The 16,330-nt window shown below is 35.0% G+C and overlaps 2 protein-coding genes across 4 annotated transcripts in view; one reads left to right on the top strand and one right to left on the bottom strand.

Annotated features, from left to right (window-relative positions):
• The first annotated feature begins 62 nt into the window (after positions 1-62).
• LOC112048135 (putative RNA-binding protein Luc7-like 1) lies at positions 63-9,891 on the top strand. Of its 3 annotated transcripts, none has more exons than XM_052884103.1 (8): positions 278-325; positions 829-923; positions 1,610-1,700; positions 4,446-4,544; positions 5,049-5,267; positions 5,997-6,209; positions 7,152-7,501; positions 7,889-9,891. In XM_052884103.1, the coding sequence occupies exons 4-8, from the start codon at positions 4,449-4,451 to the stop codon at positions 8,022-8,024; spliced, it is 1,014 nt and encodes a 337-aa protein (XP_052740063.1). In that variant the 5' UTR covers positions 278-325; positions 829-923; positions 1,610-1,700; positions 4,446-4,448; the 3' UTR covers positions 8,025-9,891. The 3 variants fall into 3 exon arrangements, with proteins under 3 accessions (XP_023941301.2, XP_052740063.1, XP_023941302.2); XM_024085534.2 differs by having other exon boundaries at positions 1,610-1,686; XM_024085533.2 differs by lacking the exon at positions 1,610-1,700 and having other exon boundaries at positions 63-325.
• A 1,293-nt stretch (positions 9,892-11,184) lies between these two features.
• The window catches only part of LOC112048149 (protein PHTF1), a gene marked incomplete in the record, with an annotated part of 17,760 nt that continues 12,614 nt past the window's right edge, over positions 11,185-16,330 (bottom strand). The window contains 1 exon segment of the mRNA XM_052884152.1: positions 11,185-16,312.

Here is a 16,330-nt window from a genome sequence, read left to right on the forward strand (position 1 = left end):
AACAAAGTAAACCATGGAGTACAGATACAGAATAATGGAATAGACCATTGACTTGCCATTGACTACAGAACAGAGTACAGGAAAGTGAAAGTCGCCATTTTAATTTTATCGAAAAAGTTTGGATGTGGTCGTGGTATAAGCGGCCGCGTTGATTAAATATTTGCTGAATTCCATTTTGACTTTCTAGTCTTTAGCTAAAACATATTTTCCAAGTTATTTAAATAAAGTGAAGTCTGTTGGGAATAAATAACAAATTATATCATCATGTCGGCCCACGAGCAAATGAGGGCGATGTTGGATCAATTGATGGGCACTACCCGTAATGGTTAGTTAACAGATTTTCATAGGATTAACCGAATTGAATGAATTTGATGATAAGTATGCGTTGAATTTCTAAGGCCGCTGTGTTGTGACTGAGGTGTTTCAAATGACTTCCATCCTGTCTTTTTGGGTTTACTATCCTAAAAAACTGGATGGAAAAACGGACCCCTGCTAGTGGGACTCCGCTGTACATCCATCCATCTGTCACGTAGCTGTCTTATGAACTGTAGTGGTTAGACAGTTGAAATTTTCATAGATTAATATAATGTATTTCTGTTGCCGCTCTGACAACAAATACTATAAAACTTTAAAATAGATATAGGGGGCTTCCATATGTATGTGCTTTTTTTGCAGCTCGAAGTTTGCCTTGATTGTTTTGTTAGACTTCACAAACAAGGACAAATATTATAAAAGGGGGGACTGAAGAGTTTCTGCTGGATATAAATTCTTAATTCAGTGGAGTGATTTGTAATGATTCCATCTTAGAAAATGTTTTTGTTTTTTCAGGGGAAACGGACAGGCACAGTGTCAAGTTCTATGATGACACAGTTTGTAAATCATTTTTACTGCAATGCTGTCCGCATGAAATTTTATCATCCACCGTAAGTATTATGACAGGATTTATATCTGATATTATGGGTTTCTGAATTTCTGAGATTCTTAAAATAGTTTCTTTCCATCTTGTTGATACAGTTTTGGGTAATGGTTGTTCTATTAGTACCTCCTTCAGCCATTAATAATTTTCATCTCAGAGATTCTTCTTTGGGTTTCAGAGTTTTTAAAACATCATATGTATCAGGATGATATTAAAAAAAAGTGTGTGTCAGTTCCGACAGACAAATGGAGTTTACTCTTTCCGATCGCCTGTCTTAATAGGTGTTTATTAACCCACAGCATACACTATCTATGTCTCATTACTCACACCTGAAAAGTGAAACCTAGGGGAAGCAGGCCGTGGTGTGTCAGCGCCCGCGAAAAGCGCGCATGCGTCGGTGAAAGGTGCGCAAAATAGGTTGCGCACAGAAAACATAATGCTGTCATTCGTTCATCGATTTTTAATGGCCATGTTTTTTTCATACTGGGGGCTATATGTATATGAGAAATCGATTCTTAAGGAGTAAACTCCAACAATAATTTAAATTTTTATTTTTATCAAATGTTTCTTTTGGTAAAATTAAAATCCTCATATATATGATGTTTATTCATTCTATCACTTTATATAATTATCTGTAGCTCTAAGACAACAATACATTGGAGTGGCATTAACTGTGATGAATATGCTTTTCAGAAAATGCCCAACCCTAGTCTTTATTGTTCATCACAATATAACAGATGAGGGATAGATTGTATGAGTTAGGCTGTTCTGTAAGTACCAAGATGTACGTATAAAACATTTATAGTTAGCTGATTGTACTCTTACTGCTATGCAGGAATTAATTTAACAAAACTCTCTCAGGCTTAAAAAATATATTAATTTGTCCATCGGTTTGTAACGCTGCTGTGGTGAGTACATGTAAAAATTATACAAAAAATCTTAAGGTGGGGAGAACAAATTGCAGATTGTAACTTCGTTTGGTACGTACTATGATGTTTACGTGGCTAGAATAAAAAAAGATTCAACTGCATGTGTTATCTATTAATTGTTGTGACTTGGATTCTTAATTGGCTAAGGGTTTTATTAGGGTTCCGTACCTTCTAATGGTATAATGCTTCAAATAAATACAGCTGTTTGTTTAGCTTGTATCCTCACTATGTTAAGTTGAAATTGACATTACTCATATAAGTGGGGGGCAAGACAAACTTTCAAGACACATAAACATTTTTCCATCATCAATAAAACAAATAGTATAAAATGCTGCCACAATCTTTTGGCACAGATATAATAAAGATATAACCCCTGTATGTCCCTTAGACACGCAAAGCCATAGGCAATGCTCTTAAAGGCTGTACAGACTACTTTAGTATTTTAGTTGAGTACGAACAAGTTAAATAAATCTGGGCGGTAAATCCAAAAAACAAAGACAGGTTCCCCAAGACTGTGATGGACCTGCCAATGCATAGCTTTAAGCAATGTGTTAAAAAACATTTGCTTAGTCGAGGTTACTACAACATTGATGAGTTCCTTAATGATAAAGTTGCTTGGAGGCCGTTGGATCAGCTTCCACCTTCACACAGGGAGTAAAACTATAAGAAATTGTAATGTTGTCATCAATTGTAATTATAATATTATTGTATGATTTTTTTTTAAAAGAGCAACTGTTGAGTTTTTTGCCGGTTTCTTCTCAGCAGAATCTGCCTTCCGAACCGGTGGTATCGTATCAAAAGTGCTTGTATACTGAGCCTTCTTGAAATAAATGAATTTTTTTGATTTTTTAATTTTGATTTAAAACGTTTGTACTCATCTAAAATACTAAAGTAGTCCGAACTAGGCCTTACTTCCTGCCGTGCCCTGTGAGTATGATTGTCTCATAAAGAGTTATTATTAAAATTTCAAGCACAACTGCATAGCATACAAATGGTACGGAACCTCACTTGAAACAAGTCCCATTTACTGTCAATTTTATGTTTTAAAAATAAATATTAATTGCACAATAGTCGTTTAAAACTTCATCTAAATTATAAAAAAAAAACTCCTTTTTATATGTTCTACAAACAAACAAGACTAAATCCATAGACATAATATGTGTTGAATCCTCCACCTTTTTTATTAGAGGCCTTTAAAAATTTTTGAAAATAAAGATTTTTAGTGATCAATACATAGTTTAGTTACAATCAAATTAATTATTATAATTAAATGCATACAGGCACATTTAGATTTTTTTCTATCTACCTACATTATACCTACTTATGTTATTCTGATTTTAAATACAGAAAACTAGCACATTTTATTAGATTTAAAAAATTAATTAATTGTTACTGAAACTAAATAATTTATAATTCTTTTAGTAATTTATGTATTGCACACAAATGCCAATTTTTGATAGTGCTGACTATTTTGGATGTCTTCACTTTATATTTTAACCATCAAATACAGTTTTATGAAATTAATATAAAAAGTAATCAATATTGTTAGGCTGTATTAGGTTGCATACTTGATTAATTGTTTAAAACACTTGATTAATAAAAGTTTAAATATGTTGCCTTATCAATTATGAAAATATTTAGAGCCTGGGTTAGAACCTGTGACCCAATTTTGTTCTCCCATCAACATTGTTCATTCAATCTTTGGCAGTTGGACTATTTTATTACACCTCTTAGCTGTCTTTACAAATAATAGAAAAAGTCAATTTGGTAATTGAAAAAAGGCATTTTTTGTTCAAATAGAAAAACATGAGGCAAACACATCACCAAGTGTTTTAAATTTATTAATATATTTGTTTCTATCTGTGTACATGAAATTGTTTTAAGGGCTGGTTAGGTTTATCACGAGGGTGTTGCCAGTAATTTGTAAGTATTATTATAATGTGGCAGTATGTGTAAGTTGGCTGGATATACAGGATGAGCAGTGTTGGTGATATTGTATGTATTTTAAATGAAACTATTATTTTTGAGTTACATTGGGGTTTTGATTATTATAAGTAATTTTTATGTTTCTATGCAGACATTTTTTTAAACAACTATTCACATTACATTGTATCTTTTTTATATTGTCACAAATATATAAAAATCATATTTTATGTGATATCATAATTTTAAAAACAAATGTGATTAGTGTTTATACAATGTTTGTAATATTTTTTATATTAAATTTAAGTGTAACTCTATGTGTCGAAGACTTTATTTTACTATCAATACTACATAATACATTTTTATGTATGTTTTGTTGTAGTAAAATCTTATTCAGTTTGTCAATAAACTAGCTGTTGCATTTTTTATGAAATTTATGCAGCTGCTTGATACAAATAGATTCATATACCACTAACAAAGTATCAAATGAAAAACATTAATTAAATATCAATTATTATGAAAATAAACCACTTTGTTGAAATAATTTAATAAAAATAAATAACTGATGGCAAATGCCAAACTCTTGTTGTAAAACTAAATACATTGGTGCATATTTTAAATGATATCTTGTTTTATAAAGGCAGATGCTTTTCATGTTAATGTAATTTTGATTGCAGCGTATGGATCTAGGTGAGTGTCCTAAAATACATGATTTGGCTCTACGTGCGGATTTTGAACTAGCTTCGAAAACCAAAGACTATTTCTATGACATTGATGTAAGTATACAACAATTATATTTATTGTAACATATTAACATTCTATGGCCAGAATAAAAAGCATGTGAATTTATCATAGACACAGAAATGGTATCTTAATATTCTTTTAATTTACTCACCAGTGACATTGTTTTTGATTTTATAACATTTACTGTAATATGTTAATGGTAATGTCTTGAATGGTAACTGATGATGTAATCTCTGAAGAGACTACAAGTTTTTCTGAGCTCCATATTCTTTTACTTAAAAGAAAACAGGCCAAGTATTTTAGTGGGTCATTAAATTGTTCTGATAATGATTTAAGTGACAATACTTTTACACTCATGATTTTTGGTATGGAAGTTCACCAACCATGATGAAATACTAAATAGATGAAAGGAGATACTGGGAGGCACACTCGAAACTTGTAAGACAAACTTATGAAATATTATCGCAAATCATTAATATTTGTTTATTGTATTGTTAAAAAGTACAAGATATCATTGTGTTTGTTTGTGTGTTAAGGCCACAGAACATTTAGAGACATTCATCGCGGACTGCGACCGGCGCACGTCGGCAGCCAAGCAACGCCTGGCTGAGACACAGGAGGAGCTGTCTGCGGAGGTGACGGAGAAGGCCAATGCTGTCCACGAGTTGGCTGAACAGATTGGCCAGAAGCTGGCGCGTGCTGAGGCTCTGGGTGAGGAGGGAATGGTGGAAGAGAGCGTTAAACTCATGGGAGAGGTATGAAATATTGCTCATTTTAATCTATACCAACTTTTAGTTGGTCGGATTTTTAGTGTCATTTACTGTATTACATAATTCTGTACAATTAAAAAAAAAATAGTTAAGTTTCTCCATTTCATAATGGACCACTGATTAGCGTGTCGTTCATCAAAAGATATCGTCAGGGACAGTGCAAATCCGCGTAACTGTAACTAGCATTGTACAATTCCGCGTATCTGACAAATGTAGCCCATTTTTATGTTTTCCTGGACAATTCACGCAAAAATTGATTGGCTGCCATCGCCTTGGAGTGAGTTTATTTCGACCAATCGTAAGCCAAAAATCGCCTAATAACAATACTGCGTATCTTTCGCCGTCATGTGTCGACACCGCGTAAGTAATCTGATCTGGAGCGTGTTTGCAGTTTACTTTTCAAATTCGAATATTGTATATTATTAGAGAGTGTGACGTCTGCAACTTAGGAGTCTATTACTTTCTGTTTAGTTGTCTATAGTTAAACAGCTATTTATATTATATGAAGTTAGCTCCTGTTTTTATGGGAAAGTGAGAGAGACATTTTAGCATACCGTAGATTCATCATATGGGTGCGGAGCAGATTCCAGGATTTGTGACGTAGGTGTAGGCTTAAAACCTTAAACATACATGGTCACAAGTGCTGGAATCTGCTCTGCGGGATCACCATCCTTAAGGATACATCAATAGTGGCCTTCTCTGCTCACGTTACAGATAGACGAGCTACGTAAAAAGAAAGCCTTGGCCGAGCAAGAGTACCGCAACTCGATGCCGGCGTCCTCCTACCAGCAACAGAAGCTGCGCGTGTGTGAGGTCTGCTCCGCCTACCTCGGCATCCACGACAACGATCGCCGGCTGGCTGACCACTTTGGTGGGAAACTACATCTTGGATTTATCACTATTCGCGACAAATTGGCAGAGCTGAAGGTAAATTAACTATATATTGTATGATTATGTCCTAGACAGTTTATTTTAAATAAGGCTTCTCTCATTCTGAGACAAGACTCGTCACAGTGAGCCGAATATGAGTTGCTTTTTTTTTATTCTTTACAAGTTAGCCCTTGACTACAATCTCACCTGATGGTAAGTGATGATGTAATCTTAGATGGAAGCGGGCTAACTTGTTAGGAGAAGGATGAAAATCCGCACCAATTTCGGTTTCTACACAGCATCGTACTGGAACGCTAAATCGCTTGGCGTACGTCTTTGCCGGTAGGGTGGTCACGGCCGAAGCCTCCCACCAGCCAGACTTGGACCAATTAAGAAAATCTCAATCTTCCCAGCCGGGGATCGAACCTAGGACCTCCGTTTTGTAAATCCACTGCGCATACCACTGCGCCACGGAGGCCGACGTAAGTCGGCAAAGACGTATCGTCAAGCGATTTAGCGTTCCGGTACGATGCCGTGTAGAAACCGATAGGGGTGTGGTTTTTCATCCTCCTAACAGGTTAGCCCGCTTCCATCTAAGACTACATCAGCACTTGCCATCATGTAGTCAAGGGCTAACTTGTAAAGTATAAAAACAAGACTTCGTCGATCGTCGCACCCATATTCACAAACGAAATTTTTCTGTCAGTTTCTAAGGAAAACGAGCTTAGATTTGATATAAATCTTTTACTAAACTATAAGTTTTTGCCCGTTTTTTACATTATTCAACTACACAAAAAGGTATTTTAACGGAGCTCTTTAACCGACGAACACGATTACAACTATGAAACATTGATGCTATAGAGACAGTTTTTATTATCGCATTAAATCGTTGATCATATACTTTGATATAGCGAGGCAGGTCCTATACAATAGTTGGCCTGAGAATTGAGTTGTGTACTTGTGGCTTTAGATATTACAGTAAACATTCTATGTATGTAGAAAACGGTGGATAAGCGTCGCGAGGAGCGTGGAGTCAGCGAGCGCGAGCGTAGCGGCGGCAGACGGCACTACGTCGGCGGGCGCGAGCTCGACCGTCGCGCGCGGCGCCACCGCGAGACTGCGCGCGAGCGCGACCGGGAGCGTGACCGCGACCGCGACCGCAAGGACCGCGGCGATCGGGACAAGGACCGCGGCGATCGCGACAAGGAGCGCGGCGATCGGGACAAGGAACGCGCTGAGCGGGACAAGGAACGCGGCGAGCGGGACAAGGAACGCGGCGAGCGGGATAAGGAGCGCGGCGAGAGGGACAGGGACCGCTCCGAGCGCGATAGAGAACGCCCCGAACGAAGGTAACTATTTTATGCACTGTGAAGTTCCATTCGTCTTAAACTGAAATCCCACATAATTTACTTAATGTATATTATCCATTAGTGTTATTAAAAAAAAAAAGTATAATTCAAGGAGTTACGATTGTAACAAACTTTCAAAAATCGATCATTTCAAAACATCCTGTATTTTCAAACATCGACCTATTCGCCGCTTTTGAGGACATTCACTTGAGCATAAAGTAGGTCTAAGTTCAATGACTTCATATTTAAGAAACAGAATTAAACTAAAAATTTTTTTTTTTCGCTATATATTATCCCCGTATTCCTACGGGAACGGGAACCACGCTGGTGAAACCGCGCGGCGTCAGCTAGTATTACTATATACTTAAATGCACATTTTGTTTCCAGACGCAGTCGATCTCGCAGCAAAACCAAGCGCGACGAATCGCGGGAGAAGTCGCGCGGTCGCGACCGCGACCGGGATCGCGATTCGCGGCGCAGTCGATCCAACCGATCTACCTCGCGAGAACGGAGGCGCGAATAACATACACCTAGCATACAGCTTTCTATCTTTAACTATCTAGTTAACTAATTCACAACCCTCTGGACTTTATTTGACAAATTGGTTAGTAAAATTGGGTTTTTAAAATACGTATCGAAAATCTACTGATATACTTTTATTGGGACAGATTTGAAGTAATTTGATCAATTGTTTTTATTTTTTTCAAGTTGCATCAGTCTATCGTAGACAGAGCAGAAAATAGACGATTGATTTGCGTGCCGTTGTCAGTGAAAAATATTCGATTTTGTCATGGCTGATTTGACAACACGTTGCACTGAACCATTTTATCTTCAGTATATATAATTAATTTAACTTATGATGTATAGTATCTATTTTAAAGTTAAGAGTAACTTATAATTACTTTACTTGAGACAATTTTTTTTACTCACTCTACATTTATTTTATATATTTCTAAATATTATCATAAAAATCCTTTGCTAATTAACATCGCGTTATTACATTGCATCGCCTTGTCTCGTTTCTTTAGAAATAATTTATCTCTTTTTTTACGAATGCGACAGATAAATTAGTATCTGTCGCATTCGTCTATTTACTACTCTGTCTGTGCAATCTATATGTTATCAAAAATGTATTGATATGAGACCTTGGTTCTACTGATGATATACTAAGTCGAAATATAGTATAGTCTATAATTTACTAATATAATAAAGTCTATAATTTACTAAGTCAAAAGTTTTTTTTTTCAATTCTTGCTGATTATTATTACTTTTGCAAATGCGGATTGCTTACATACATATATACATGAAAGTAAGTATATCCATTATCCATTAAGATCCAGTAAAAAATATCCATAAATAGTCCGTAAGTATCATAGTTATAATTTCCTAAGAATATAATGTGGATTTGCTTTGTCTTAAAGTGGTTTTCTTTATAGGTTTCTACAATATTTACAATATAGGCTATTTACATTTGTTTGCTATGGAAATTGTAGGTGTATTGTTTTGCTTTCATAGGTTAGGTATACTGTTCTAGCTTTTAAATGTCATGATTTTTTTTTCGTTTGTCTTGTGTTTTCATGATATTTAAAGCAGTAGAAGCACACAAATGTATAGACTTAACTGAAAACTGTGACTAATTGTTGTGTATTGTTATACAATAATTAATTTCAGTAGAACTTAGAACTGACACGTAATATAAAAATAAATGATGTGTAAAATATTGTTTAGTTGTTTGTTATTTTTATGTTATTACAACTAAGGTTAAAAAGTGCTTTATGAGGACTGTATCATAGACAGTCTAAATTAATTTTTTTCCATGACATTTTGGAACGTGGTACTATGTCTATTCACCATCGATATCCTATTAAAAAGTGGACGCACAATCAGCGACCAAAAAACGTCCTCACTCAATGAGTGCCAAACACAACCTCTTAGCGCTCAATTCAAGTAGTCGCATTTGAAAATTCAACCTTAAACTCGTATCCTTTAAGTTGAATTTGCTCTAAATTTAATAATTCTAATTTTCTTTACCAATAATTCTAAAACTGTTAAAGCAAAATTGGCCAGTTTTTAAGTGAAATTTTCTACATGATTGTGCGTCCTTTTATTTTATGAGGTCTATGCTATTCACTTATCATTAATCTTAAAACACTAGCTTTGACAATGAAACTCACAGCTTGATATGAAATATATGTATAGTATATCTATATTTACTATATAAATTAGTTTAAATGTTTAGATGAAATGATTTTACAGGAATAATTTGAACTGAATAAAATCCTTTCAAAACTCATAGTTTGGCATTAATTTCACAAAAGTGATTTTCGGTTTTTTTATGTAAGAGGGTTTCTTTTAAATATTCTTTTGTTAAATAAAAATATTACTGAGTACATATTCTTTTATTCCTATTGAACTTTTAATGCCTTTGCCAATATTGAAATTGAGCTATCAATTTCCGAAAGTCAACAAGAGCAATTGGATGTTATGGTACGAGATCCGACTTCATCATCATATCTACCCATATTCGGCTCACTGCTGAGCTCGAGTCTCCTCTCAGAATGAGAGTGGTTAGGCCAGTCCACCACGCTGGGCCAATGCGGATTGGCATTGACTTCACCCACGCAGAGAATTATGAAAATTCTCCTAGTATACAGGTTTCACGATGTTTTTCTTTCACCGTTTTGAGACACGTGATATTTAATTTCTTAAAATGCACACAACTGAAAAGTTGGAGGTGTATGCCCCGGACCGGATTCGAACCCACACTCTCCGGAATCGGAGGCAGAGGTCATATCCACTGGGGCGGGGCTAAGATCCGGCTTAAGAAATATATACCCTCATCTGTAATTTGATTAGAATAAGAAATAAATAATATTAGTGCAGTTCCCAAAATAATAGTGCAAATATCAAGGATCAAAAAAAAATTAAAGCTTATTTTATGCTTATTCACGTTCGCTGCAGTACGAGGTCAATTAACCTCGTACCACACAAAAAGTTTTAGTACGAGGTCAAAAAACCTCGTATTGTATTGGTAAAGTACCTACTGTAAAATCAGTGCCGCAGCGAACGTGTTAACTGTATTAGGTTGCCTTGGATCTAGTTCATGGTTTTCTGGATTTTGTATGAATAATATGTTTGGCCGCAATTTTGACTAGGTAACCTAATTGTCACTGTGAACATTTATATCTCATTTATTTCCTAGCACTAATGAATTACAGATGAGGGTTTTTTTCTTTTATTCTCTACAAGGTAGCCCTTGACTACAATCTCACCGGATGGTAAGTGATGATGCAATCTAAGATGGAAGCGGGCTAACTTGTTAGGAGTAGGATGAAATCCACATCCATCCTTTCGGTTTCTAAACGATATCGTACCGGAACGCTAAATCGCTCGGCGGTACGCCTTTGTCGGTAGGGTGATAACTAGCCACGGCCGAAACCTCCCACCTGCCAGACATAGACCAATTAAGAAAACCTCAATCGGCCCAGCCGGGGATCGAACCCGGACCTCAGTCTTGTAATCCACTACGCCATGGAGGCCGTCAAAATATGTTGATTATGGAATCCAAAACTTGTAAGATAAACGACGAAAATCTCCAAATAACTAAAAGTAGCTTAACCGCTCGCTTCTTTAACTGTTTATTGAAGAGGAAGCCATGAGGAGATGACAATAAATAAAATACATTAATTTTAAAATATTTTATTTTTCCAATCGCATTAAATGCTACCTATGTTATAATAAAATTTTATAGGCAACAGTAATAATTTTTCATGATAATGTAGTTACATTTCTATGTTGTTTTATTTTCAAAGAAAATATAACAAAACTTAAGCACCAAACAAATATTATGTAGGTACCACCTTAACTAATATATATTTTATATCGATATTCTACCTTAATACCATTTTTAAACTTATCTCAGTAAATATGTAAATTTTAATATTTTTCTTTGCATCTAACATAAGATTCAGGAACGTCAAAATTATAATAATTATTATCCACGTAAATTATACGCAAAATTTATTCACAAATGAAATAATATTAAAGCACTAATAATATTATGCTTCTGTAAGCTCTCTATTGGAAAGAGCACGAATTAATTACTTTGCAGAAATTGACAAATCTTGTTAAAACCCCTAAAATATTTGGATCGATATTTTACTAAGGATGCGTTACCTAAATTCAGTAATTACATTCTATTTCAATGCTGACATAAAAGAGTAAAAAGAAACAGATATTTTAAATAGAGTCCGACCGAAACTGGTTTATTGGCCGAAACCGAATATTCGGCCGTGGCTTCAGTTTCGACCGAAACCGAAACTCACGTTGTTCAAGTGTAATTTTTGATTCAAAAAACGCATTTTACCCATTATTCTGCATTAATTAGCACATGAAATGGAAACAGTAGGTATATAAGTTTGTTATAATCATTTATTTAATGTAATTATAAGAATATATAAATAATATTCTTATTATTTTTTCAAATAAAGTTCTCATAGCAAAATGTTTATCAGTTATCAATAAGATCAAATCACTAATTGCTACTGTTTCAATAAATAGTATGTATTGGTATTTTGAAATCTTATTAATCAATACTTTGTTCTGTATTTGTATTTAGAAGAATAAAAAAATCAGTTCCATCAAAACATAACCTCTAAAAAATGTTTGCGTCGGGCGATAACGCATTACGTTTTGTTGCTACATACAAAGCGAGAGCTATCCGAATTCCGAACAGACACGACAATTCCCAAAGCAGAGCCGCCAGCGTCCACCAAAGGGTTGCCACAAACATACGAAGTTAGTTTCGACAAAAGTTTCGGCCTATTTTTCCCAAAACCGAAACTTGATTTTTGGTCGAAACTTTCGGTCGGACACTAATTTTAAAGTACCAAAACACTTAAGTATTACTTTTGTTTGCGTAGGTAGGTACCCTCTACGCTTAGAGTCCATGTAAAATGTATGACTTTAAAATAAAGACAAATTGTTACACTTGGCTTTTGATAGAGGTTTTCTCAAAGAACAAGTTATTTATTATTGTATAGCAAAGTTTTTTAACATTTACTGGATTATCACAATTTAATAAATATTTACTTGTATAACAGCTTCTCTATGCTCTAGGAAACAATGCTTAACTATAATATAATTAATCATGCTAAAATTTTATGATGATGGTGAGATCAATAATTTATCTACACAACTGTCTATAATTAAAGGGTATTTAGTCTCTTTATAGTACAGTGCGATATGACGTTTCGGAAGATCATGTGTTAAGCTGAGCAATACAGGATTTTAGGTATCAGCAGTAACATAAGGGCGCGGCCGCAGTGCATTCACCCCGCGCAGATTTTTGCGTACATTATTTACACGTAGCGACACTCTCAGCTTATTTCCGAGACGTCATAAAGTTCGCATCAGATTTATACCTATATTAAATTCATATAGTTTTGGTATGACCTACGTTCTAAAATGATAATTGAGTAAATGTGCAAAGATTACTCATAATATATATATCGTAGGCATAAACAAAAAATAAGTTTATGTAGGTAGGTATAACTCGTGCACATTAACTTGACATCTGGCTGAAACAACCAAACAAACACAGTACCAACATCATTTGAGCCAGTTGTCAAGTAAATCCGCACGAGCTGTAAATATTAAAATAATAAGGTAATGGAATAATGGTGATGGAATCTGAAAGTAATAAGTAAAACACAACAGAGCAAAAATGTTCCGTTTGCCATTCGTTATACTACACTACAGAACAAGTAAAAAGAACCCACAGCAAAAACTATTGGCTAGTTTGTCATTCAGATGTTTACAATGTCACAATCAGGGCCGGACCGTCCATACGGCGAACGGAGCGGTCGCTCCAGGCGCCAAATCCTAGGGGGCGCCGAAATGGCAAAGACAAGATCGAAAAGAAATTTATTTCTTTTCGATCGTCTATATTTAAAGCGAAGAGATGAACGCGACGTGCGCGAATTTACTTCTAATAGAGGCGTCTTTCTTTACCTATGGTGCAAATTGTATGTAATTGTATAAATATATGACATTCCGATATACGTTAGGCTAGAAACTTTTCAAACATCCCTAGTATATAATGTTAGGAGCAAACAGGAAAGGCGCCATAATTGGATCTCGCTCCATTCTAAAATTTACCTCGGTCCGGCGCTGGTCACAATGTCCCCATTTTCGTAATTAATAATAATTATTCAAAAGCACCATAAACTTAACTTTTAAAGAACAAAAATGTTTATTTTTATTAAAAACTCAATGGCAATAACTGAGTAGAGTAAATAAATATATGGCAAGGCAAGATATAAAGGAATAACTAAGAACTTAAACAAAATATGCACGATTACGATAATCCTCCAAGTAATCCCTGTTGAATATTCCTTAACTTAACATTATTATGACTAAAGTGTTTTTCAGATAGCATGAGTACGGTGACAGTTGCCTTATGACGTTCATAATCTATACTTATAATAAATCTGTAGAGAGATCAATTCAATCAATGAAATATATTTCCAAAATAACTATCAGGGGGTGATTAGTGATCGATACTGATGCCAAAAATGCAATCAGTAAAATTTTTGTCTTTCTGGCTGTATGTTCGTTATAGAAACAAAAACTACTCGACGGATTTTAATGAAACTTGGTACAATTATTCTTCATACTCCTGGGCAGGTTACAATATATTTTTCATTACGCTACGATCAATAGGAGCAGAGCAGTGAAGGGAAATGTTGGGGAAAAAAGTTTTTTTACAGCGATACTACTGTAAGGGCTGGATTAAAGAGGTCTAAGGTCTAATATCGTGAATCGCGACAAACTTTCAATAGTGAAACGAACTGTCACCGTACCCATGCTATCTGAAAAACACTATAAGCAGTAAAACTACTGAGATCCTACAGTCTACATTCCAAAAAAGCCTTTTTTCAGAGAAGTGTGTATTACAGATAGTAAAAGCTTACACTTTCAGTTCATGGTAAGGCACACCTTACTTAATTTTGACTATTTAAACTCTTAAAATTAACTTACCTTAATATTTTTTTCTACATGCACGTGATTTTTGATTATTTTACCTTATTACATTTAATTCGAGCTACTTAAATTGTCTCGTCTGCCATTTTAATACGAGATCCGGCGTAAAAATGTATACTCTTACCTGTTATTTATTTGGTATACGAAATAAAAATATGTATTATCATTGAGGTTGCCAAGTAAAATTGGGACCGTATTAAATGATATAATTTGTGTGTCTGTTTGTTCGTTATAGAAACAAAACGAATTTTAACGAAACTTGGTACAACTACTATTCATACTCCTGGGCAGGTTATAGTATACTTTTCATCACGCTACGATCAACAGGAGCAGCGCAGTGAAGGGAAATGTTGGGAAAACGGGAGAAGTTACTCCATTTTTACAGCGATACTACTGTAAGGGATTAAAGAGGTCTAAGGGTGGCGAAGTCGCGAGCGTCCGCTACTCACTAATAAATAACAGATGAGTGTATATATTTCTAATACTAGATCTTAGACTATTAGTTACTTCAGATACCCAGCGTGTATCTATGTCTATTATAGGCAGAATATTTTTAACGAGACATCGCCCGCGCAGTCTCGTGGTGTATGACGTTAGAGGGGATTGACAGAGGCAAACTGTAAGCCTCTAGATCAGTGGTTCCCAAAGTGAGTCGATCCTTATTCATTATCCGAAACCACAAATATGCGCGGGTACATTATTTGAGCGCTCGCGTTGATAAAGAACATAGGTTTTCTTCATCAAGAACTTATGCCAACTATAATTATAGGTGCCCATTTCTTTCTTTTTCAAAGGGTAGAGCCGTGACAACATACTAAATTTGTAACTGCTCTGCGGGATAAAAAGGATTGGGAACCTCTGCTCTATACTACAGCCTTTCTTGATGAGTACTGTTTACCAACAAAGAAGTTAGAAATGAAGGTAGAAAACGCATGACATTTCATAACTTATTTATTTTAAAATATGTATTGATTGTTTATAAAATATTATATACAATATATTTACCACATCTAATTGTTCTAAGCTTATTAATCAAATTTATTTTCATTAATTTAAGAACAAGTTAATTTTAATATAATAATAGGCCTGAAATGACTAGTGATTTATACCCTCATTTTTAATTTGTTTGTTGGTAAACAGTACTCATCAAGAAAGGCTGTAGTATAGAGCAGAGCCTCATCAAAAGGCTGTAGTATAAATGATAGATATAGTTCCTGCCGTCCGCTTCTCTGTCATCATACCTCCATTACTGCACAGACGAGGAGTCTTGGTTCGTTTGTAATACAAACCTTAGCAACATTTTTCAGTAACACTAACCTAAAATATTGTCTTTTGTGACTCACAAGTCAAATAAAATATTTTATCAACGTCGTAAATAGATAGAGATAAGTAAATAACTATTGATTATGCACAGTGCCTGTTGGACTATTGTGCCCACTCCTAGTAGCAGGGGAGGTTACTGAAGCGGGGCAGATGAACGTAAGGAAGTATACCTTGCACGTTGTTGAGTACCTCCACCAAGTATGAGCCCTTAATATAGTGGGTACGCTTAAAGCCGCTGAAAGCGAAAAAAGTATATAACCAATTATTCTTTCTATCATTTCATTTATCAATCGATTAGATTTGGTAGGTTCATCTAATCTACCAAATCTAATCGATTTTAATGACGCTTTAGTAACTTCAAATTTAGCATCCCGGGCTCTCCTACTATAGCAAAAGTTACTATACGCTTGGTAAGCAATATTCCCTTCTTACTAAGTTAATAGCCTGCGCTAAAAGGGGGTT

Source organism: Bicyclus anynana, chromosome 11, assembly GCF_947172395.1.
Source record: "Bicyclus anynana chromosome 11, ilBicAnyn1.1, whole genome shotgun sequence".
Classification (NCBI taxonomy): Eukaryota; Metazoa; Arthropoda; class Insecta; order Lepidoptera; family Nymphalidae; genus Bicyclus; species Bicyclus anynana.

Coding starts and splice junctions, on each gene's coding strand:
- LOC112048135 (XM_024085533.2), top strand. CDS start 265: ATGTCGGCCCACGAGCAAATGAGGGCGATGTTGGATCAATTGATGGGC. Junction 326..828: donor GATGGGCACTACCCGTAATG/GTTAGTTAACAG, acceptor TTGTTTTTTCAG/GGGAAACGGACAGGCACAGT. Junction 924..4,445: donor ATGAAATTTTATCATCCACC/GTAAGTATTATG, acceptor TTTTGATTGCAG/CGTATGGATCTAGGTGAGTG.